The sequence below is a fragment of the Cuculus canorus genome, chromosome 6 (genome assembly GCF_017976375.1).
Source record: "Cuculus canorus isolate bCucCan1 chromosome 6, bCucCan1.pri, whole genome shotgun sequence".
Taxonomy (NCBI): domain Eukaryota; kingdom Metazoa; phylum Chordata; class Aves; order Cuculiformes; family Cuculidae; genus Cuculus; species Cuculus canorus.
The window spans coordinates 5,522,901-5,547,484 of record NC_071406.1 but is presented as its reverse complement, the minus strand read 5'-3'; the positions used below and the strand labels follow the sequence as shown (position 1 = coordinate 5,547,484).

At 38.1% G+C, this 24,584-nt stretch overlaps 1 protein-coding gene across 1 annotated transcript in view; it reads right to left on the bottom strand.

Moving 5' to 3' along the window:
• The window catches only part of LRP1B (LDL receptor related protein 1B), a 722,645-nt gene that overhangs the window by 350,479 nt on the left and 347,582 nt on the right, over positions 1 to 24,584 (bottom strand). Inside the window, exons 4-5 of the mRNA XM_054070318.1 lie at positions 1,730 to 1,849; positions 230 to 358 (exon numbers count right to left, since the gene is read on the bottom strand). Of these exons, the coding sequence (XP_053926293.1) occupies positions 230 to 358; positions 1,730 to 1,849 (249 nt within the window). The remainder of the gene's footprint in view (positions 1 to 229; positions 359 to 1,729; positions 1,850 to 24,584) is intronic.

Here is a 24,584-nt window from a genome sequence, read left to right as displayed (position 1 = left end):
AACTGAGTATTTCACTTTAATTAATAATAACCATATAATAACTTCTAACATCTCCCTTGGAGTGAATACGTGAAAACCATTTCTAGGGTTGTTGTGTGGCTCTTCGCAGAAGAGTGAAGAATAGTCCATCTCTTCCATGTTTGTCTCTGTCTATCTTTTCATATGTATTCTTTAGGTAGGATCAAACTATGAAATATGTTCATTAAGGTAAAAAGATGTTAAAACTCACCAATTTTGGCCTTGCAGGATTTGTTATCAGGCTGAAGTACATAACCCTCCAGACAGCTGCAGGTGTATGATCCATCTGTATTCATACACATCTGGCTACAGCTTCCATACATATTACATTCATTCAAATCTAAAGAGACATTAACGAGATCTTGTTTAAGAATTAGAAAATAAAGAGAAATTCAACAACAAATTAGACTTCTAAGAGAAAAGTTTAAGTCATTAAGTCATCACGGTCTGATGCTTTATGTTTTCTCCCTTCTTAAGTCATGGCTTTAATTATCAGAAATGTTGTCTGTTAAACTTGCTCCAGTAACCAAACAGAAGGTCAGAAGTTTTCAAGTTTAATAGCTATTAATATTGAAAGAATAAATGTTTATTTGTTCATATTGTATACAATGTCTGCATCATGTTACAGAGACATTTGGGTTCTTGTTAGTACTAGAGACCACTAGTTATCCAAGTCGATGAAAGAAGCAGTATTTCAAGACAAGAAATAACTGATTATCCTTCTCAGCCTATTTATGCTGGCTATGTCTTATAGTTCCTTAAATGAACTGTCACAACTTCTACATTAAACTATCATCCACTACACCAAAAACTATATATTTCTCTAATAAATATAAAGAACAATTTTCTCAACTAGGGCATATAGGCATACTACCATAAAATCCAGATATGCTATTTAACAGTGGTTGAGGGTTTAGGTAATAAATTGCCATTTTAAAATACTGCTGTTGAGATTATTTCCTCAGATATATTTTCAATCACAAAACATGACAAACATAGAGCAAAAGAACTTATAATAAATTATGTTTATGAAGAATCTGGCTTAGTACAATTACTTGGAGAGGAGAATGATTGGTAGTGAGCGCATACATGAGGCAACAGAACCCTTGTCTGCTTATAAAAAGATTAAAAATAAAACAGGAAACAAATATTTGGATAGATAATTAAGAAGTCATATATTTATAAAATGGAAAAGAGCACCATTTTCATTCTACAATTAATTACGCTGAAATAACATTGCCAGCTAAGTTGTATGATCTGGGAGTGTTCATTTATCAAACTCTAATCTAGGTGTGACTTAATGGCCATGAGGTGAAACACTACAAGTTTTACAGAGTTTCCTGGTAGCGAAATCTGGACAGCAGCTCGCAGAATTGATCAAACAATGCCCACCTCCTCTGGTCCAGCTGAGAAGGCTTTCCTCCCAGTAACTTATAAATGGTTAACGCTGGGCCACAGGCATGGAAGGCCCGAAGAGTCATCAGGAAGGCCATGACTCTGGTTTTGGAGGGGCATTTTTCACCCCTGTCTGACCCTACAAGCCCATGCTCATTCCGTGGCAAACATCTCTGAAGATGGGCAAGGATGTAGTTGTGCTCACCTGCTTGCCATTGGCCAAAGCTGGCAGCCCACCACCAGCTCTCTGCCCTAACAGCCATAAGGAACCATCAGGAATGCTGGGTGTTAATGGTGTAGTGTATTTCTTGTTTACCTGTGCAGCTTCTTCCATCACTGCTTGTTTCATATCCATCCCGACAGTAACACCTGGTGTCATTCCTGGTGATGGCACATTTGTACTGGCAATTCAACTGTTGGCATTTCGGTAGCAATTCTGTAAATAATATTAATTACAGGAAAATGTTACTAAATATATTTAATACTCCTAAATTGCAAACTTCAGTAATTTTTACGTGTCTATAAGCACATGTCTCTGGAAGAAACATCACCACCATTTTCATTAGCTGGTTTTGGAAATATACTTACAGCACATAATGCATTGCAAAACACTTGCTTTTCTGTTGTGATTTGAGCTAAAGTAGAATCAGTTTTCTGACTTCAGCTAAGTCTCATCTAAGTAACTTCATTTTCTGAAAGATAACTGCATGCTTTTCAGACAGTGTTTCTTCTCTCTGGAAGTGATTACATGGGGCACGGTTATGCAGAAAGGCCAATGCTTATATCTATTCCTATAGCAAACAAGGCCATCCTTGCGTTGGTGGGATGTCGTAAGTCAAAGAGGTGAAAAAAGTGGCACCTGCAGAGAGGGGCGGGCAGGACAGGTGATTCCTAACTGACTAACAGAGTATTCCACCCCATGTTCTGAGAGATCATCAGAGTCTTGCTCCTCTTCCTCGATGGTCAACACCCAGTGAGGACCTCGTCTGTCTGTTTTCCCCTGATCCTGGAACCGTGTGTTCCTGAAACCAGTTCCTGAGCTCAGCTACCTCCTAGCTTCAGACCCGTCCCCTTGTGTCTGCTTTGAAGAGTTTGTGGTGTCATACAGTCATCGAGGGGTGGGATGGGGCTGCAACTTCATAATTACTCTATTATTAATTTATTATTATTTCATTAAAAATGTAGCTTTAGTTTCCAACTTGCAAGTCATTATCTCTCATTTCCCTTTCCCATTTTCTCAGGAGTGGAGGGAGGGAAGGGAACTGGGACCTAATTGCTCAGTTTTAGCTGCCAAAATTGCCCAGGCTGAGCCTAAATTGTGACACTTCGGAAACTGTGTTTCAGCCAGTTAGTAAATAGAAGTCAGCATTTTATTTCCATCAAAAGTTGCTCACAAGTTTGTTACCCAGGTGTACTGCTGCTCTGCTTAGACATCCATTTTTTGCACATTGGTCATTTTCACTCAAAGTAACGATTTGGGGGAAAAAAAAAACAACAAAAAAACCACCCCAGCTCAAACATTTAGATTACAGTTATAAAAAACAGCCAAGGTTATGAGAAAGCAACATCTATATCTTTTCTATTCCTCATATCAATTGATTTTCTATCTTTTTAAAGCTTGTTTTGATTTACTGATACACACATAACCTTCACTGCAATCAATGGGAATACATTTTGGCTCAATAATTTAATGTTGGACACATAACGTTGGATAAACAGTGGACATTATATATGCCATTACTGAAGTCCTTCATAGGATCTATTGCTTAAATACAAACCATCAGCACAAGGCATGATGCTAACAACCAGAGGAAATATTGTAGAAATACACACTGTGATGATTTCCAGCATGAAACAGAGTGAAAACAAACTAATAAAACTCAAACACTTCTCAGCTTCAAGATGTATGACGTCTACAGATAGTTTTGCTGATAAAAAAAATAGTATTTTAATGAGCAACAAGATTTTATCCTCCAGAAAAATAAAACAAAATAAAAAAAAGGATTGAGGAAAATGGCTTAAAGAGTTCATCTGAAGATGTTTTCAAATACATATATGCAGATGGATCAGAAAATAATCTGCAAAGGGACAGAGAAAGGTTCTGTTACAGGGCTGGCTGATATTAACTGGGTATGTCCTAACGAAAAAGAGAAATATGCATTTTAATATTTGGGCAGTTTCGATCTGTCTGATCATTATTCATCAAGTTCTACTTGGGAGCAGAATGAAAATGAAAATGAAAAAAAGCTTGCATCAGCATCTGAGCCTTGGGGCTTCAATTCTTAAACGTCTGCCTGTGTCAAAATAAAGCTGAAATCCTGGGAGAAAGGTCAGCGTGGCTGCCACCCAAAGTTATTACTTACTATAATGCATCTGTTCTAAACTCAAAGAGGTATCATACTGTTACCATAGAATCATAGAATTGCAGAATGGTTTGGGTCGGAAGGGACCTCAAAGATCATCCAGTTTCACCCCCCCTGCCATGGGCAGGGACATCCCACTGGCTCAGGCTGCCCAAAGCCCATCCAACCTGGCCTTGAACACCTCCAGGGATGGGGCAGCCACAGCTTCTCCGGACAACCTGTGCCCGTGTCTCACCACCCTCATCGTGAAGAACTTCTTCCTAATGTCTAATCTAAATCTTCCCCCTTTCAATTTAAAGCCATTCCCCCTCCCCCTATCCCTACATCCCCTTGTAAAAAGTCCCTTCCAGCTCCCCTACAGCCTTTTTCAGTACTGGGAGGCAATTTTAAAGATCTCCCTGAAGCCTTCTCTTCTCTGGGGTGAACAACCCCAACTCTCTCAGCCTGTCCTCATAGCAGAGCTGCTCCAGCCCTCGGATCATCATTGTTGCCGTGCTCTGGGCCCATTCCAACAGCTCCATATCCTTCTTATGCTGGGAATTCCAGAAGTGGACACAGGACTCCAGGTGGGGTCAAGGCATTCCCTAGAATCCTGTAATTCACACAACGTACAGACTGACTAGAGGCTGATAAACCATCCATTGTCTGTATCTGTCCATTTTCCAAGTGGTTTGTGGGTTATTTCTCTGTCTTTTGTGCCCTTGTGAATAGAAAGATAATAAATTTATTGGCCAGAGCTCTATGTGTTGGGTTGTTGTCCCTAGTCCAGTTCTCAAATCTATTACACTTTTCCAAGAACAAGACCTATGCAGAACTCAAACTAGGAAATTTCCCTTAAAAGTAACCTAAAAGAGGACAGCATGCCGAGGTGGGGAGCTGGAACCAAGGATGATTAGGTGGTATCTGTTTATTTAATATTTCTAGCTGAACAAAATCGACATATACATTTCATTTTCTAAGTAAACATGGATCAACCATCCTTTACAACCTACAATTTCCTTCCTCAAATATTTGTCTAATGCCATACAGCCAGGAGCTTTTACTGGATAATAACTATCTGACTCACAAACGGGACTTGGCTTGTTTGCACTCTTTCCGTAATGGATGCAGCCAGCCAGGAGCTTAAACCAGAATAGTGGGACCTGCACATAGCCAGTAAAGGCATCTGCTGGGGAATAGCAACAATAAACTGTCAAGTGAGATACATCAAGGAAAAAATTAATAAAAACTCTTGATCTGCTCATGTTTTTTCTCAAAAATTGTTGTATTTCATTGATTTTAAATCATTGCAGCATCACGGGGATGGCTTGCAACAACAAAACAGTTACATTTTCATTACAGTAAGAATAACTGAATTGCTGCGGATAGACACTTTCTGACAGAAAGATTTCTTGTCACACACCTCAACTCTCATTCTTTCCACACGTTGCTTATTTTTCACACTGTCTCTCACAGCTTCGTTGGTGTCCTCATCCCATCTGCTACACTTTTAGAAAGGGCTTCTCTGAGGAGGTATTCTACTTACACTTCCTTCTCCCATGCAGAACTATTATGCTCACTTTATAGTGAATACTCTCTGATCCTATTGATCAATTACTGAATCCATTTCACATTTGCTTTCTCCAAAGACATGCTTCATAGTCAATAATGGTTTCAGACAGTTACAACTGGACCAGTGAGAAAAAACATCGCCTTTCATTTTAGCCAGCTACTACTTGCCTCAAGCTTTACACTAAAACTACTTTTACCTGGAGGGTAACAGCAGCCAGCCAAGAATTCTTCAAACCCACCAGACTTTCCCACAAATCCAGTTAAGAAACACTGTTGACCACCATATGTTTCTGACTTCAAACTGATGTTTCCCCCCACTAAATTATCCATCAGATTATCACAACTGTAATTTGCCTCCATTCACAGCTGCAGTGAAGAGCTTTCTTACTGCCTTTGTGACAGACACCATTGTGCCTCGGAAAATTTTTGCTCTATTGCTGATCTGTTAAACCTGCCAAGAGAATCCACAAGTGGAGAAGCACAAAGTACAACAATGTTGAGCATAGGCAAATACAGACAAGACTGGACTAGATCGGTTTAATTTAGTTTGGTTGGAAGGGACCCAAAACGACCACGTAGTTCAACTGTGTGACTACTTCAGGGCTGACCAGAAGTTAAGGCATGTTACGATGTCCTTAATAAATAGAAAAATAGAAAAATAAACACTGAAACTAAAAATGTATTTTCTATTTTACTAGCTTTTACTTATTTTCAGTAACTGATCCTCAAAATCTTTGGAAGCAAATGGAGTTTGCTTGCCTCTGGAAGTGTTTGAAGTATTGATGGACATGCTATGGAAGACAATGTATACATTTATGGTTTGGTTATATTTCTAACAGGCTTTTTTAGGAAGAGTTGAGGAGGCAAAGAAAAATCATCAAGTAGAACACTGATAACTGTAATGCTCCAGATAGGAAATTTAAAGAGAAAAAAGACAGAAACTCTCATTTCTTGTCCTTGCTAGCTTGTTTTTGGATCAGTGCAAAATCCTGGACGCATTTCAGTCTCCTTTTCTCAATGTCAACTGGTTTACAAAGGACATAGACAGTGAAGAATGAGCATCGCTGAACTTTCCACTTTTATCACAGGTACAGAAACCTCAGAATTTGTCAAACCACAGTATTTCTGCTGTGAGATTTAAAGGAAGAAGCTGCACTGACGAAAAGTAACAGGAGAGAGCTTTATAGCTCACAAGGACACACACAATTCAAGACACGCAGCTGCAGAGCAAGCTGTGAGATTTGCAGAAATACGGGGTAGCAGAAGTAGCTGTGAGTGCCTTTGGGATGATCTATTTTCTCAAAGCCCAGGGAGTACTGACAATTCATCCAACTCTGATTCAGGTCATTTTGTTCAATGTTTTCTTTCTTCCACAGGAGACATGAAGGATGGCATTTTTTTTTTTCTTCCCTACGTCCCCATGAATGAACTAAAGTTGTGCTCCAGGTCTACCACAAAAGGAACCCTGGTTTGTCAAAGATACCCATGTCAATCTTATGCCTCCCAACTTTCCTATTCCTCTAACTCCCAGGTATCTACTCTCATAGGACAGCAGTCAATCAGGAAAAGATGCTGCTCATCTCATCTCATCTCCCCTAAAGTGATATACCTTTGACAAAGACTCAGAGGAGCTGTAAACTTCTTGGACAAACTGTTCCCACAGGACTTCACAGTAATAAAATCCCGGCTTCATTTATTCCTTCTATGTTCAAGTAAATACACTGCTCATCAGAGTTAATCCAAGATGAATGATATAAGGAACTATCTTCTCTTGAATGGCTTTTTAATGAAAGGATTAGTGAATTCATCTGACTATTCTTTTTGTCAGTTCCTCCTGAGCTGACATGAGGTTCACAATAGTTTCACACCAGTTTCTCAAGCTTAGATGTTTTGGCTGTTTCTATTAAAAAGAGAAGCAGTTCAGCTTGTGGTTTCTTAATATTGAAAACTTTTTTTGGCTCTTGGGGATTGTCAAGCAATAGAGGGGATTTATGAAGATATCTCGGTTAGCTTTGCCTTTCCTGAGAGGATGAAAGAAGACTACAGTCACCCGAGCAAAATGCATTTAGATGCCATTATGTCTGAGCCACTCGGATGATAATAAGGCCTTTTGGCTCTATTGGGTTCCCAATTATGTTTCATAAGTACATCTGTAACACATAAATCCTGTACAGTTCTTTTTGTAATGACAATATATGCTGGAGAGTATAGACAACTTTACAGCATTCTGTAAATTAAATTACAGAATGTTAAAATCATAATACAGAATGTTGATAACCATCAGTGATACAGAGTTGGAGTAAATAATATAAACTGTCTGAAGTTTGCTAGTTTGAAGTGCAAGATAATATGGATAGGGAATAGCAGCAGAGCTTCTGCTTTCTGTTTGGGATTTCACAGTTTGAAACAACAAAAAATGCTTGTCAAATAGTTCAACAGAGAATGACGACGAGCTACCAGTGTAATGTTGCTTGGGAAAAAGGGAAATGCAACACTGACAGCATTGGGATAAACATTTTCCATAGAGAATATGTAGATAACAAGGACGCTCATGAGTCCTTTTCTTCCAGGATGAAGCTGTTCGTGGCTGTGCCCACTCTGATGGACACCTGGAGAATAAACTCAGATTTGAGCAGGATCAGAGAACGGCCTCAGGGATTAACAGGAGAGTGGGGAGCTGCAGTCTGAGGGGAGATGGCAAGCTTTTCAGTTGATTAGTGCCAGGCGACGAAAACAATGAGGAATTTTGACTGTTGTCTATGAGTATATCAGAGGATCAACAGCAGAAATAGGGACAATTTAATTTAAAGGGCTGTTGGCAGAAGTACAAATGGGTATAAATTGCCCATTAATATATTCTGGCTGAAAATGAGAAGGTTCTTAGCTATTACCATAATCAGGTTCTGGAACTCCTCTTTGAATATGAACAGCAGGGACAGAAAATAAATAAATGGATCATGATAGATTCATGAAAAACAGCATATGGAAAGGCCCCTCAAATACCAGAAACCACATTCTTGACCCAGGAGTTGTCTTCTACTACCATACTCCCCAAGCAATATGCTACTTTATGCTACAGCATCATTTTTTATTATGCAGCTAAGATTAATCTTTTTTTTCTTGGATTCTGGAACATGCCCAAAGGAAAACTAGGGGAGCTTGTTACTGAACTAGTCTTCTAATTGTACTCCACACATATTCTTTTTTCTCTTAAATATTCGTATTCTTCTCAGCAGCTTTCTGCTTCATGATTTTACTTGATCTTATCACTGTGTTTCTCATTCAGTTTTTGTAATTCAATATTCATACACTGATGTCTAGACTATTCTTATCGCACATACGCTGTAAGACTTATTTTGCTTTTCTAGTTCATTTTCCGAGCTTTTGAAGTACAATTCTTTTACAGATTAGACTCTTTAATGTAATCTACCCTAAGTTTTTTGTTTGTTTGTTATTGTTTATGTTATATACGCAATACCAAGCCCTACAGTTTGCTTCTCCAGCAGAAAAGGGTAGCTTGATTGATAGATTTCAATTGCTGCATTGAGATAAAGCAGCATGTTTTTATCTTACATTTGTTGCTCGTTTTATTAGTTTTGAGTATTATACCATGAAAAAAAAGAGAAAAATGTAATGAACTTTGTCTCACTCCTCAGCCCATAACTCTGTTATGGTAGATATACCACTGCAATAGAGATACGGAAATCAGAGATCAGATCCATAAACTTATTGTCCTGCTATGGGTGACCTCAGTCACAGTTCAGCAGAGAATCGGGAGTCAGATTTCAAAAGACATCCAATATACGGCAGATGTGCCCCACTATACTCAAAGCAAAGGGGACAAAAGGAGAAACAACAGTTTAGGCTTCAAAAAAAGATTACTGTTTGTCGTTAGACAAGTGCTCAGACGAAGATGCTCTCCACCTCTTTTGTGTTTCCCATGACTAACTCACGTCAAGCTGCCGCCTCTGTATCTGGGCACCATCTGAGTCAGTGCTGCTCCCAGACTCAAGGTTAGGAGCCTTGGGAAAATGTAAGACTACAGTCATTTTTTTACTAGTACCTAAAATAAACCATCTGTGCAGAAAAATGAGCTAAGATGTAGACACACTAATGACTGAGACATTTACAAGCAGGGTCTGCAAGCCAGCTTCCAGCTGCCCACCCCAAGAGACCTGTTTAGCAGTACAGGATTTCTGCATCCTGAACTGCTTAGAGCAAGTTAAAGCAAATAAAGCAAAAGTCCTGGGTGGAATTGCAATCCTTTTCCTTTATAGAGCTTAGACATCTAAGCCTGGATTGCTGTTAGGTAACTCCATTTGGTTAAACTCCAGAATACAGAGTCTTTTCCTAAGAGTACAGTGTTACAGTAACATTTCTAGGAATGAAGCAGAGAAATGATGCTTGAGAACGGTGCTTTGTCCGGGTTACTAGGCTGCTCCTGAAATTTCCATAAAATAGCTACTGGATAAAACATATTAACAGACTACTGTTAATAGATTAGAGATTTCCACCCTTTGTCATTACCGTAATCATAAGGCAAGAGCCACACTTTAATGTGCATTCTCTGAAACCATTAAACACCCTTTTTCCTCTCAGTATTGCTTCAACATAGGAACAACTTACACTGCAGAAGTTGTAGTAACTGGTGCATCCTGTGGGGGAATGGTTGATGGGGTGTAATGTGTGAACACCCCTGACGCTGAAGGCCCACTTAGGTAGTCATGGGTCCCACCTCCTAAGCAAGGGCTACAAGGACAACACTGTCACGTAAAATCAGGGCATCAACTTTTGTCATATCGTTTATCATTCAAAAGAAAAAGTTGTCTCAACCATAGCACATCAGAGTTCATCCTCATTGTAGGTGTTTCCACTTGGGGACACCTGGTTCCACAACACCAAGTGATGCAGACAGTTTTACTTGAAACAGGGAAGGTGTCTGCGTAAGGTAAGTGCTTCAAATCATGGTGGCACGTGGATTGTACTCCATAAATTCTACCTGATGTATCTCAGCCCTCATTCGGATCCTTCTACACATCACTGTCTGTATGTTGGCAATCAGTTGCTGAACAACTTAATGTAGTATCTTAAAAAAATATATATTATAATAGATTTGTCTGGGGTTTTTTTTTTTTTGATTGGTTTTTTTTTTTTTTTATTACAAGACAACTGCAAGTCTTGTTTAACGCACTTCTTGGTCCACTCAAAACCAGAAGTGTCTTACTGTGATTACTGTTCAGTGAAAATAGGCATGTCTTGCTGAGTAAGTTCAGGCTGGTTGTGAGTAACAAGATATTATTTGAAAAAGACAGATCTTATTTTTTTTCTTTCATTCTCGTTGTCACTTCCAACATAATGAAGTCACAAAGAAGAGGAATATTCCAGGAAGAACAAAGTTTAAATAAGTAAATCAAACCTTCCAAACCCATTCCCCAGTCAGCATTACTTTTCCTATGTCAATATGTCCATCTTCAAAATATCACCCAACAGTATCGCCCTACCATGTTCATAGAGAAATCTGTTTTTCAAGGATGTACTACTGAAATTTCTTGCTGCCTAAATCTTGACCTACAATATTTGGCAGAGCTTCAAAATAATTTGTTTTATGTGGCATTCTTCAACCATAGCATCACAAAAACACTTTAAAAGATGAGATCGGCAGGTAGTACGCATGCAGTAAAATATTACCTTCACCAGTGGAAACTGCTCATTATTTCAAATGTTTGGTCTTTTAATTATGCCATACACGAGCATAAGATTAAGCTTAAGAGAAGTTCACCTGGGAAAATTTAAACTGGGTAAGCGATTTCATGACTAAAGAGAATTAGAGAGTCATTTACCTGGTTATTAACCTGGATGACAGATACAGATTTAAAAATAATAGATATTGTTTATGTGAAAAGAATATCCATGTTTATTTAAGTTTACATAAACCAGTTTATAGTTTTCAGTATTGTTGCAGTGTTGAATAGATACTGAAACAGGTTCACTGAGTTACAGAGAATCATCATTAAACTGTGCCTAAAGAGATACGAAGCCTGTCAATACCAGATGTGCCCATTAATAATCCAGAAATGAAAGTAGTAACCGATAAAGACTATGAATGGTGATAAAAACTAGCAGAATGGATAGACTATAGAGAAGACTGGGAGTCAACAAAAGCAGACTACCTTCTTCATACTCTGGCCCGAGTCATCTAAAATGCATCTGCACAGTTAGATCATGATTCCTCAGCTTTAGAAGTAAATTGCATTCCAGTGACCACAGAATGCTTGGAAAGAAAGAAATGTAACTTGGTTGGAGGAGAAGGGTAGGTACTGGTGTGAAAAAAAGTTCAGTAATGTTTTGGAGAGGTAAAAGATGTTAGGAAGCCACTGGAGGGGAGTTCTGGAGATCTAAATACGTCAATATGAGGCAGGTTCCCTCTCCTGGTTTTATCTCTTCACTAAGACTTGTCCTTTAATATTCACATCCCAAAGACATGAAACCTATGTTCTGCCACCAAAAACAAAAGAAAAAAAATCTTATTGGTATTTCCATTTGAGCATAAGAAAACACTCTTTCATTGTGAGGGTAGCTGAACACTGGACAAGTTGGCCAGAGAGGTTTTGGAGACTCCATCCTTGAGATATTCAAAACCTGACTGGACATGATGCTGGACAATTTGGTTAAGGTGACCTTGCTTTCAGCAGAGGGTTTGTTAGATAGATGGTCTCCAGGGGACTCTACAGGCTGTCCGTTCCTTGCAAAGATCTGCTACCACCACTTCATCCTGCAGAAACTTGAAATGTACAAGGAAGGGGCACAATTAAATACCGACTGCAGAGGCATGGGGCAACGGGAAGAGAATAAAGTGAAGAGCTGCAGAAGAGCATTCTCTTCTTCTCGCTTCTCCCTCAGGTGAGGTGGTGGTGGGAAGGCAGATCAGACAGTGATTGCTCCCTGTGGAAGCTGTTATGCTTCCCTCTCCCAAGTCTCTTCTAACCCTTAACTTCCCTCCAGCAGTGACAGCTGCACAGAGCTGGGAGGACACAGGAGGCTGCTCAACCTTGCACAGTAAATCTCCATTTCTCCAGGCAAAGCATACAGCATATCACCTTCAAGACTTTTGCACTAGTCAGCTATCTACTTAGGCAGTAAATAAAGCCAGCTCTCGTATCTTAATTCAACAAAAACCAAAGCTATACACTAGGGAATAGGAAATACAAACTATATGTATCAAATGAAGGAAGAAAAAAGGTATTGAAATTTCATAATGGACAAGCACACAAATGTAAACTTCCACATGATGCAGGTCTATGTTATTGTACAAATACTGTTGTAAGACTCTGTACAGTTAACCTTTGGATGTGAAACAGAGCAAGAGGAGAAATAACACACTGACAGGACCGAAACGGCATACTCAGATAATTCCTGTGTTGGTTATTTTTTAAAACTGAAAGCAACTGAAAGGTCTGGAGATTGCAATGGGCTGTACGAGTGCCCCTTGTGGGAGGTCAAACAAATTAAGCTAGAGACTTCCATCTGAAAAAGTAAAGTTATAAATTTTCAAAGAGGTAATACATCATCTTTCTCTCTGATGAAACAATATCTTCCACTTCAGCTTCTTAAATGCCACTTACTTTGGCTATCAAGTATCTCAATGACCTTGTTCACTATCATATTTACATACTCAACCTTATTTCACATTCTGCTGATGATTTTCTATGTACTCAAACATACCACCGTTGAATTTTGCAACATTTTTACTAACGATCTTTAGTTTTGAGGGGTTTGTTTCTAAAGGTATATACATATGTGCACGCATACTTACATGTTAGCAACTTTAAACATTTACTGAACGCTTTTTAAGAAGTCATTCCAGAAGTAATAATTATAATTTTTATAATTTTATTTTTTTTTTAGTATAACAACCTCCAACTAAAAACTACTAAGTGATTCTCATACTGCTCTGGAAACATTAATTAATAGCTGAAGCCCCACAGTCATCTGTTGTAACAGTCACTCATTACATAATTAATCTAAGTTCACCAGTGATGCACACTTATATATGATGCACTTAGCTCATCTAGCCACCAGATAACAAGGACTTCTAAGTGGAAAAACTGCAACGGTTACTGTAGTTTTATAAGTGTTTTCCAGCTCTACTCGGTGGGAAGCAGGCTCACCATATGCCATCATCACTGTTCAATGCGTCTCGTAGAACAGTCTCTTGTAATGACTGGAACATCTAACTTCCTAACGCAGATCTCATTCAAAAACAATTGTTAAAGTCCATTTATATTAAGCAATATGAATTTGTTATATATCATCACATGACATATGAATTAAGAAAATTGTGCCTTTGTTAAAATATACTTCAGTGTCAAAGTCATACTATGTATCTTAACACCTTTTATAGTCCAGAGAGAAATTCTGATGAGAGTTTTGTATAACATTAAGGGAAATATTTATGTTTTAAAGTATTATTTATAGGAGTCACAGAATAGAATGAAAAAGCTTTTTATTAAGGTTATAAAATAAAACTTCCTAACATCTCATCAATGAAGATTCAAGACTGTCACTATTGTTGCCAAATTGATGCATGTTGCCATTCTACGCTAATCAGAGTTTTATCATCAAATAGACTACAATATTACTATGAAGGCTTTTAACTGATGTTTAAATTGCTTTGAAATTATGAGATGACTTCCATGTCAGCAACCTTTCTCCCTGCTTCATGAACCCAAAGCAGGGGGTACTGCTACCTGTATCTAATGAACTCAACAGTGTCTCTTTCACTCCTAGTGGCTGCTAGTCTTGGACCTGGCACATCTCTACAGGCATTAAAATTTCAACCACTCAGCAGGTTCAAGGAAAGTTAATTTTTTGATGTTTTTTACAACTTGGGAACCACACACGAGGTCACTACGAGTCATACAAATCTTCTTAGGTTTCAGTTGGGTCATCTTTGCCTACATTATACAAACAATACCATTAATAGTCAGGAATGCCTACCAGTTTCCCCCGAATTACACAGATTTAATTGTCTGCCACTTCTTGTTATCTCTTTAGCCTTTCATCCATCACTGATCACTTTTTGATCCCCTATAGTGAGCTGCAGGCAGAGAGTGGCAGACTAGTTCATGTATTATTTTACAGGGACAAAAATTTACAAAAGCATTATCTGTGCGGATAACAATGATGTGTCTTGAAGACTGCGTTATACATTTATGCTGTGGGGTACTTAGTTCTTTCCTGCTGAGTACTCTGCTTATGCAAAAAGATTAAATATCCATTAAGTAATACATTCTAAGAACTACTTTTCCTATTATCTAACTACAGTGTACTGGTTTCTAAGTGTCTGAGTTTCGTTACCAAATAAACTTTGTGCAAGTCAGTAACATAGATTAGAAACAAACTCAGCACAGTTGTTTTGCAAAGATACATCACAAGTTCAAAAAAAATACCACTGTTCAGAACTGACAATGTCCCAAGTTATTCTGTGTAGATGGGCCTTTAGACAGTGGAGCCCAAGAGCTCTGAGATCAGGTACCACAAACACATGTTCAGTTCATATTTTATCATGGTTGGACTCGACGATCCGGTGGGTCCTTTCCAACCTGGTGATTCTATGATTCTATGCACTAAATCGCCTGAACAAGAGGAGATATTCTGCTCACAGCTCCTACACCTCTGTTCTGTCTTCACTGTAAATTGCTGCTTAGTCTTTCATTGCATTATGAATCAAAAATAAAATATTTTAAGATATCAAGCCTCTATTAAAGATAAAATCAATGAGACTGTTGCAGAATACAGACTACTGTGAAATGGTGGCATTTACAAATGCTCTTTCTCTTTCTAGCACTGTCACATTTGGGAGAAGGTGCATGGAAGGAGTAGATGGCTATAAGCTGGCACTTTTAATTCCCTACTGCAAGAAAATGGGATGGCAGTGCTGCCAGGCTGAACTCTCACATCAGGATCCAAAGCCTTTCACATGAGCTTTAATAACACTGGGGAGTATTGTGCATCATCACAAGTGCTCTGTGGAGTGTAGAAGCTGGCACGTGTAGAAGCCCCCACGCAATTTGACAACGTAAAGCAAGGAATCTGTGTGTTTTCATACATCAATATATACTAAGTGTCCAGTCCAATGGTCCAGTAAGTACAGTCGATAATCTGTACTGTGCCTCAACCTGGCAGCTGCAATGCCATAGTACCCTTATGTGGCACATCGAGATGTCTTGGTCCTCTTCTGGAATGACAGTTTGCAGAGATAAATGACAAGTTTAGCCTCTGTCTTTATTCTCTTGCCCCAAACAGTGCTGCAGATTTAATGGTGCAATAGAACTGGAAAGGCTGTGGGAGTTTTAAAACATTCCAGAGAGAATATTACTTCCCCCCACCTTCCCCAATACTGGGAAAAAAATAACTAGCATCTTTATTTACTTTGCTCAGTTCTCAGTTCTGTGGAATAACATAATTAAATCATTTTGAAATCATAAAAGACAACTATAATAGCTTTTTCCAACACCCAATTTCATGCCTCTTCATGGAAGTAGTACCTCAGAAATTGCTTCTCTTCATGAATACAACTTCACTTGACAGATAAAATCCTCAAAAAATTGCCAAGCAGAAACCTCAGGCTCACGGAGCAGTGCCTTCCTGGAAACTCAGCCAAGAACTTGGAATCAATTATATAAAGGGATTCAATAACAAAGGATCCTAGAGAATGGAACCTGTAATTCACTAACTGAACTTTTTTTTATGTGCACAACCAAACCCAGTGGAGGATATGAGAAAGATTTTAAGCTAGAAGAAAATAAAAAAAATATTAAAAAAAACCCACAAAACAAAAAACAGGAGCAAGGCAAAACTATACTGGAGAAATAAATTTCTTATCCAAACGTTAGTTCTGTTCCTGGGAGACAGACATATCTACTTCTGAACTGTGGCAGGGGCTAGAATAAGTGATACATTTTTTTCACAAGCATCATTTGCAGTGTCTGACAGCTAAAGAGGCTGAACATCTAAATTTTTCCCTGCAGCCAGCAGGCTTGGATTGCAAGTTGGCTTCTGGAGCGTGTTTGCCCCATTGGAGGTGCACAATTCATGACAAATTCCACTTAGAGTTCTATATTGCCGCTGGTGTCTGGAAAGATTCACAATTGGCAATTTTTAAACTACCATTGCAAGTGGTTTTCTTAACAGCTCTCTTATCAGAGCGTTATGACTCGGAGTCTTGTCTCATGCGTGTACGCTAGTGTGCACAAATGAAGATGTTCAGAGAAGCTTAGAAAATAGGCACCTTTCAATCTCAAAGCCTAGAAAATCAATGTGATTCAAATCCACTCTCCTAATGTCCGGGAGGAAACGCACAATTGTATGTTTGGTGATTTGTTATCATCTCACCCCGCATCCAGCTAGGATTGGTTAGTAGGAACTTTTCTGGGAGAACTAAATACACTTAGAGCACCAGCTGAAAACACGATCGGCAATAACACTGTAAAGTATGGCAACATTTGCTGCCATTTTACCATGACTCATCTTTCCTTATTGCTTTTCCTATATTTTACCCAACTAACGAGACTTTAGCCTTTGGCAATATGTAATTGATTCAATGTCGCCGAGTTTGAAAGCAACAGAAGCTCAAGAATTGCTTTTCATTCATTGCTTCATTTAGTTGTAAGTCAGTGATCTACCCAGTGCAGCAGCTCCATGCTCAAAACTGTGCATCATTATTGCCAAAACACTGTTGTCACGGGCACAAATAATACATAGGAAAGCTTAATTTTTACCCAATATTTTCCAATTATATTTGTTAGTTTTATTGTGAGCTCCACAGCTGTTGTTTCAGAACTTTTTTTCAACCACTTTAAGCCTCTACAGCCCCAAACCCAACCTTTTCCCATCCTGTAAATCAAACAGTTGCTAAGTAGTTTACTCTATTGATGAATCTTTTCCAGCCATGAGTAGTCTCTATGGTTAGGTTACAGTTATAGTTTTTTGTAGTTGTATGTACCTTTGCATGCAGAGGAAAAGAAAAGCACATTTTTTCACAGGGGATTTCATTGACACATTTTATTTGTGGGGATAGTATAAATAAAGGCCATCCCCAGATCCTGCCCCTTTAGCTTCATCCTGTAAAGTGTAAGCAGAAAAGGCTGATATGTGAGTTAATAAAACACGATGTAAAAACTCTCAAGGCAAATTTAAGCATGCCAGAGCCTGAGATTATTAGAGGCACGGCTGCAAAGAATAACACTGAAAATCAGGGACTCCAGTGATGTGTTTTAGAGGTTAAACTGCACTACAAATATTAGACTTATTCCTAGCTACTGAGCATAATTAAGGAATTGCCATGGCATTTAGACAAGGAAGGGCTTCGTGTATTACTTCAACATTTGGCTGCCACATTCTGGCACAATAACAGTTAATCTGGCTCTTCCCTGGCTTCTGCTGGGGAAAAAAAAAAAAGCAAAAAGATGCAAAAAAAAAGAAGAAAAAAAAATCTTTTCTCTTTTTTCTCCAGTTTCTCTTTCTAAAGCTTCTGAATTTTTTAGAGAGCAGTCCAGCTGTGCCAAGTGCTTGGCTTAAGACAATGAATATTGTGCAGGTTTTGTGGAGATCACTGCTTCTCTCAAACACAATTTTGATATATCCTCTCCACAAAGTAGAGTGAAATTCTAGTATCTCTCAGTGTAGCTTTTCCCGAATTCTTCAAGCAGAAACACAGGAGATGGATGTAACTCGAGTTGCTCTTGGCTCATTCCAAGTTTGGCAAAGAACCTGATCATTTTCTCCTTAAAGAACTATTATCCTCCAGCTATGTAGCACTCAGTAGGCAGAGCCATCTGCATCCAAATTAGGAAGTGAATAAATAAATGCATTGCTTTAGTTCATGTTTTTAGCCATTTTTGGCATCTCAGAATCACAAGAATGGATTTTTTTTCCAAGATTAGATTATTGAGAAATAAAATTATTCAGTATAATGCTCATATTATTGCAATACTGTTATCTCTATATAAGTAAAGATGACGTAGTTAATAGTTCTAATAACTAATTGTAACAACATGTTTCTGTAAAAATATTGTTACAATACTGTTTATTATGACTACATCCTAATTATAATCAATATATGACATACAAAATAAATACTGTATAATATATAGGTTAGGGTATTTTTTGAAGATCTGTGTTGCAGGGTTCTCCTATTTAGAAATACCATTGGAAGTTACACATCAGAAGACACAGACCATATCATTTGGAATAGATTTTCTTACTTCTCTGTAACCACTTCTTACAGGAGACTGTTTTCAGTATGTTGTAAATATTGTGCCATTGTATGACTTTTCAGAAAGAGTTATGTTTTGCCCTCATAAAATATGGTTTTGAAATTGGACTAAATGTCTCATTACTATTTTATTTTCTGTAACCCTCACCAAATCGAAGAATAAGAAGCAAAACTTTCCCCCTGAACCATGTTTGTTTGTTGGTTGCTTATAAGTTATGCACTCAAAGAAATCTATAGCAGCTTTTATCACCAACAAGAGAAACAAAAATCTTGTAGTGAAATAGCTCTCTGAAGGCAGGAAGCCTTTTAGAAGTGTGGAACATCTTTAGTTGGGATTAGATGTCCTTTTTGCTTGACTTAGTAGTGGAAATTCTTAGAGGATGCTCAGACTTCAAAGAGACTTTTTCTCTACAGGGATAAGTAGTCTCATCATTTCTAGAAAATTCAACCATGCTAGGAGTTGGAGCAGCAATTGCAAGAAATTCATAGTCACAGAACCACTTCTCCTCCCTCCCCCCTTGGAAAGTAATATTAAAATAAAACCAGGATACAAGTGTATTGCCTGCAGCGTATTTGAATTATTACTACTGGACTTGTGCCTTAAAAATTATGCTGTTTACATATTGGTGATAGCAACATCCTTATGCATGCATGCGAAAAGACAGGCAGAAAAGTTTTCATAAAACATCAGTGAAACAAACTGGATACATTATGCATGGCTCCTTATTACCTTCTCGCTATTCCCTGTTACCAAGCCAAGAGGAAAAGTGGCATACTCGAAGGTAAAGATGAGATTGGAGTAGCTCAGAAAACAATAATTAAAAAGAAGTCTTTTAGTTATTCAGTGATTTTTAATAAAAGCAATTAAGTACATGAATTTAACTACAATCTGTACGGTAGAAAAACAGAATAGATGATTACCGTGGAAATAAAAAGGCAATTAGGGAGGGAATAATATAAATAATAATAATAATAGTTGTGGTAGAATTAAATTTTTCATGAAGAAAACATAAATTGAAAATTAAATTGGGAAAGCATTTTCTGCAGCAACTAAATTTAAGTGTGACAGTCCTTCACTTTTTCTAACAACTGGAATGTTAATCTATTTAAAGTTGAAATGTTAAATTAAATGTTTAATCTATTTAAAGTCATAACAGAAAAGGCCCTGCTTTATTTTGTAAAGGCTCTCAGCCCAAATTAATCTGGGATACCCCGATGTCGTACAGAAAGAATTACAGTTGGTCCATCATTGCTGCTCAGTAACTGAAGGGGATGGTCTATGTCAGTGGAACAGCGGCATTTCTGTGCTTTCCTTCTTTCTTGACATAGAAGACCAAAAGACACATACATTTCTTTGATGTTGTTTATTTCTAGGATGCATAAACTCCTTAATACTACTTCTAAGTGAAAGATTGACTGTTGTGCAGTTTGAGCCTCAGTCCTGCTCATTGAACTCCTGATTCTTGCTGCACCATTCATCTCCTGGATTTTTCTACTCTTAGTTTCTTTTGGCCGAGGGTGAAATTTTCCTTCATTTACGCATGGAAGCTCTCATGACATATCTGTAACTCATTTAGTATGACTTGATTATATTTACATATTTACACTATATAACATAATACAATATCACAGTTATAACATAAACATAGAATCATTAAGTTGGACCCAAGATCATTGAGTCCAACTGTCAGCCCATCATCACCATGCCTACTAAACCATGTCCTTAAGTGCCATGTCTACATCCTATTTGAACACTTCTAGGAACGGAGACTCCACCACTTCCCTGGGCAGCCTGTTCCAATACTTCACCATTCTTTTGGTAAAGAATTTTTTTTTTCTCATGTTGAATTCAAACCTCCCCTGGTACAACCTGAGGCCATTTCCTCTCATCCTATTGCTTGTTACTTGCGAGAAGAGACCAGCACCCACCTTGCTCCTTTCAGGGAGCTGCAGAGAGTGATAAGGTTTCTACAATATTGTATATAAGACAAAATATATCACATTACATGTTATGTATTATATTTCTGTATTAATTTTTGAGAACATTACGCGGAACTCTATCTTTCAGCGTGTGTTTCAATAGACAAGCCTTGTTTTTACCCAGGATTGGAGATCCTGTCTAAAAATGTATTAATATAACTTCTAATACGAAGTCAGTTACTATTTGTTTTCAGCGACAATCTGTTAATTGTCAAACAAAACAAACAACAACACTTAAAGGTCTGAGAGGTTTGAATTTTTTCTAGCAAAATAAATCTTCATTTCTAAACTGTTCACTTGATCTAGTTCCAAAATTAAGCAGTTGAATTTCAGTAACATTCAGAATTTTTTAACTCCAGCTGCTAGAAGGAATTGACTCAATGGGAGTTGTAGCTGTTCACCATATCACGGGAAAGCATTTAATTAAATAACTCTGAATTTAAGTGATTAATTTAGCTACCGTTATCTACAAACAAAAAAATAAAGTCTTCTGAAACAAGCAAAGTGCCTGTTTATTCAGCGTTCTTTTTAAGCCCCGTCAACTTTCAGTGGTGTCTGGGTTGAAATAATTCTAACATTCCTGTCTCAAGGATTTCTTTTTCTTTTTATTTCAACTTTTGGGTCTTGTCCTTGCAGCGAGCAAGTCTTGCCCTCATTTTGATATCTCCCAAGTTTTAATTTTGTTGCGTGCTCCTCATTTTCTCTCTCTCCAGCACACTCAAAAGTTCTCCATTCTGAACGCGCTCAACAGTTCTCCCAAAGGCATCATTTCCCACTTCTCCCAACTGTTTAACTGCCCTTAGCCTGACATACAGAACAAAGGATGCTACAAACAGAAGGCTTTTCTTTCCAGCTGTCCCTAACAGCCATAGTCTCTGGAACTAAATAAATAATGTACAATACTAACATAACTGTGAAAAGTATTTTAAAAAATAAAAGTTTCAGAAGGCAGAAATATATTATTTTGCAGCACTTTGCCTACCTCCTTTCTGTTCAGGAAGTTGTAGGGCAAGTCAGAATAGAAAATTCATTATCGAAAGCACCTCACTGTTTCCTGATGATAACTTAACTATTTATTGAAGATATTTAATATATATTAAGTCTATAGTTTGTTTTGTTTTGTTTTGTTTCATACTTTAGTGATGACTGTGAGTGAACTTCCCTATCTCCACACGTACCTGCTGCCACCTTCCCTCTAGCAGCTCTGGATACCACCACTCCTCAAGGAACGTTACTACCAAGTGGTTCCATTCTGCCATTGCCTGAAGCACGGCAAATGCACAGATTTTTCATGAACTTAATCAGATCTTTTCTGCCTGTGTCAACAACATGTCACAGTGATGATGAGGAGGATGATAAGTAGAAAATGTCTTCCCAATATCTCCTCTAAATCCCCTCTCTTTCAGGTCAAAGCCGTTACCCCTCCTCCTATCCCTGCACTCCCTGATAAAGAGCTTTTCCCCATTTAAGCACTGGAAGCTGCTCGAAGGTCTCCTTGGAGCCTTCTCTTCTCCAGCCTGAATAACCTCAACCCTCTCAGCCTGTCCTTGGATGAGAGGTGCTCCAGCTCTTGGATCATCTTTGTGGCCTCTGGACTCATTCTGACAAATCTATGTCCTTCCTGTGCTGAGGACTACAAGGCTGAACATATATGATAGAAACCGACTGACAGCAGGCTTAAACATTAGGAGAATACAATAGATCCCAAGAATAATTAGCATTGAGGAGACGGCAACAGAAGGTGGTTTGTTGGGTTGTTTGTTTGGTTTTTTTTTTTTCCTTTCCAGAATTAATTTAATTATTGCATAGCATGAGTTTTATATTTGTAATAATAACTGAAATATCAGGAAAAAATCTTCCATCTCTATATACAATAAACCTACACTGAAGTTACTTTAGTTACAAAATTATGCCATTTACTTAGTCCTATACTACTCCACACAGTGTAACTTAAAAACTACGGTACAACATATGGTGTGGTTGCACTGTGTGAAAACAGCAGCTTAAACACAGTTTCATTATATGAACATTTGAATATACATAAATCCATCCACATATATTTAACAGTTTCAGAACCTCTTTGCAAAGCCTTACTATCTCATGCGAAGTCAGCCTCACAAGTGCCTGATGCAACCTGCAAAATACGCTGAAAACATACACAGGGAACACAACCCAAACAAGTCAACAGCATGCATCCTGGCAGGGACAATCAGTTTCCAGTTATGTCCTTTAAGTAGCTTATAAATGGACATTATAATAAAGATGTCTATAAGAGAAGTCTATCAGAGGAGCTCTGAATTAAAAAAAAAATAAAAAAAAATAAAATACTTCAAATACCATTAAAATTAATGAATTAGGTCAAGTCAGATGATTCATCATCTGCCCGAACTGGAATCCAATCTGAGGCATCCTTTAGAACAGACACATTCAAACGTGGTAGTGTTCACAGGGAAGCTGACAGCGAAGATAATCATAATTTAAATGAGAAAATGCCTGCATAGTTCTAGCAAAGTCTGACAGAGACTCTGTAAAAGCAGCAGGGTAAGCAAAAGCAAATCTCCACAAATTAATTTGACCTTGATGAAAGGCACATATTTTTATCAATCAGACTTAACAAATATTGACTTGAGGCATTAACCAAATAAAATAGTTCCTATTCTAAACATAGATTCGAAACGCCATTTACTAATTCAAAATTTGATAGGGAACATACCAAGGAAGCAGAAAAGCAGAAAGTCACAGAATTTGCCTCCTCTTTAAATATTCTTTTCATCTCTGCCATTTTTCATCTTCTCCATGACTGGAGGCTGCGCACAGAGAGGACTGCAATGACAGCAGCAAAGCTCTGTAAGGAATCCTCAAAACAAGTTTGGTGTGAGGAAAGGCTAAAGAAGGTTTCCTGTCTCTGCAGTCTCCTAGACCTGGCTGTAAAATGAGCTGGAGATACGACTATCCTCCTGCATGGCCAAAAAAGGGGACAGGCCAAGAGAGGAAAGGTGTGAACAGACTGGAAATGAACAACAGTAAGTAACTCAGGGAGCCACTCCGCCAACCAAGTACACCAATACTCTTTCCTCAAACGTCCTCCACTTTTATAGGAAGCAGTAGAAGCAAAGAACTGGAAGATAAGATTTGCTTCCATAATTTAGCAGCCTCTCCGTAATGACTGACTTCTCTGCAGGCCATGAAAATGTCAAAGCCTCTGCTGGTGGAGTTTGCAGAGCTCTGTTAAACAGCTCGTATGCACCCAGCCTTTAGAAACCAGCAGGTTCCTAAAACATAGAACTGTTTCATACTCTGCGAAGAAAGAAGAAAAACTAAGAGTCAGTTAAGTTTCATAAATGCCTCCTATTCATGGCTAAAGAAAGCGAAAGATGGCAGATTCCAAACTCTCTGGGTATAAAGTTTTACACTAACTTATTTTTTTTCTAGCTCAGGCTGACATCTCTGTTGCTTTAGCTGTTCTGCAAGTGACAAATGTTACATAGCCTGAATATTTTCCTAGATGTATATGTAAAATTTCTACTAACTGCTGTTTATCCAAAGAAAGTAATGGCTTTGAATGCTGTCAGAAAATATGCCACATTATTGTCGAAGTTTATACTGAATCTGGTTTTATGAGAAAGAATAAACTGAGTGTGCATAGCTATTCAGCAACATATACTATATAATTTTTTAATATGGCTACAAACGTTTAAGGGAATGTGAAGGTGATCTCTTGAGAATATGTCCAATACCCACTGTTACCCTTAAAATCCCACGCTGGAACATCATTGCCAAAAATAGACTCCTAGAGGTGACATTTCTATGAAAGGTGTCACAAGTCGCAGCAAAAGCCGCATGAGTATATAAGCCATATTTACAGTGCTACTACAAATTGCACGTTTATTTCATGTATACCTTTTTCCTATTTGATATTCTCTTTCCTTTTTTCCATGAAGTTTTCTGGTTTGGAGAATATTTTTAAGTACATGCAGTTATGCATGGAGTTGCTTGAAAAA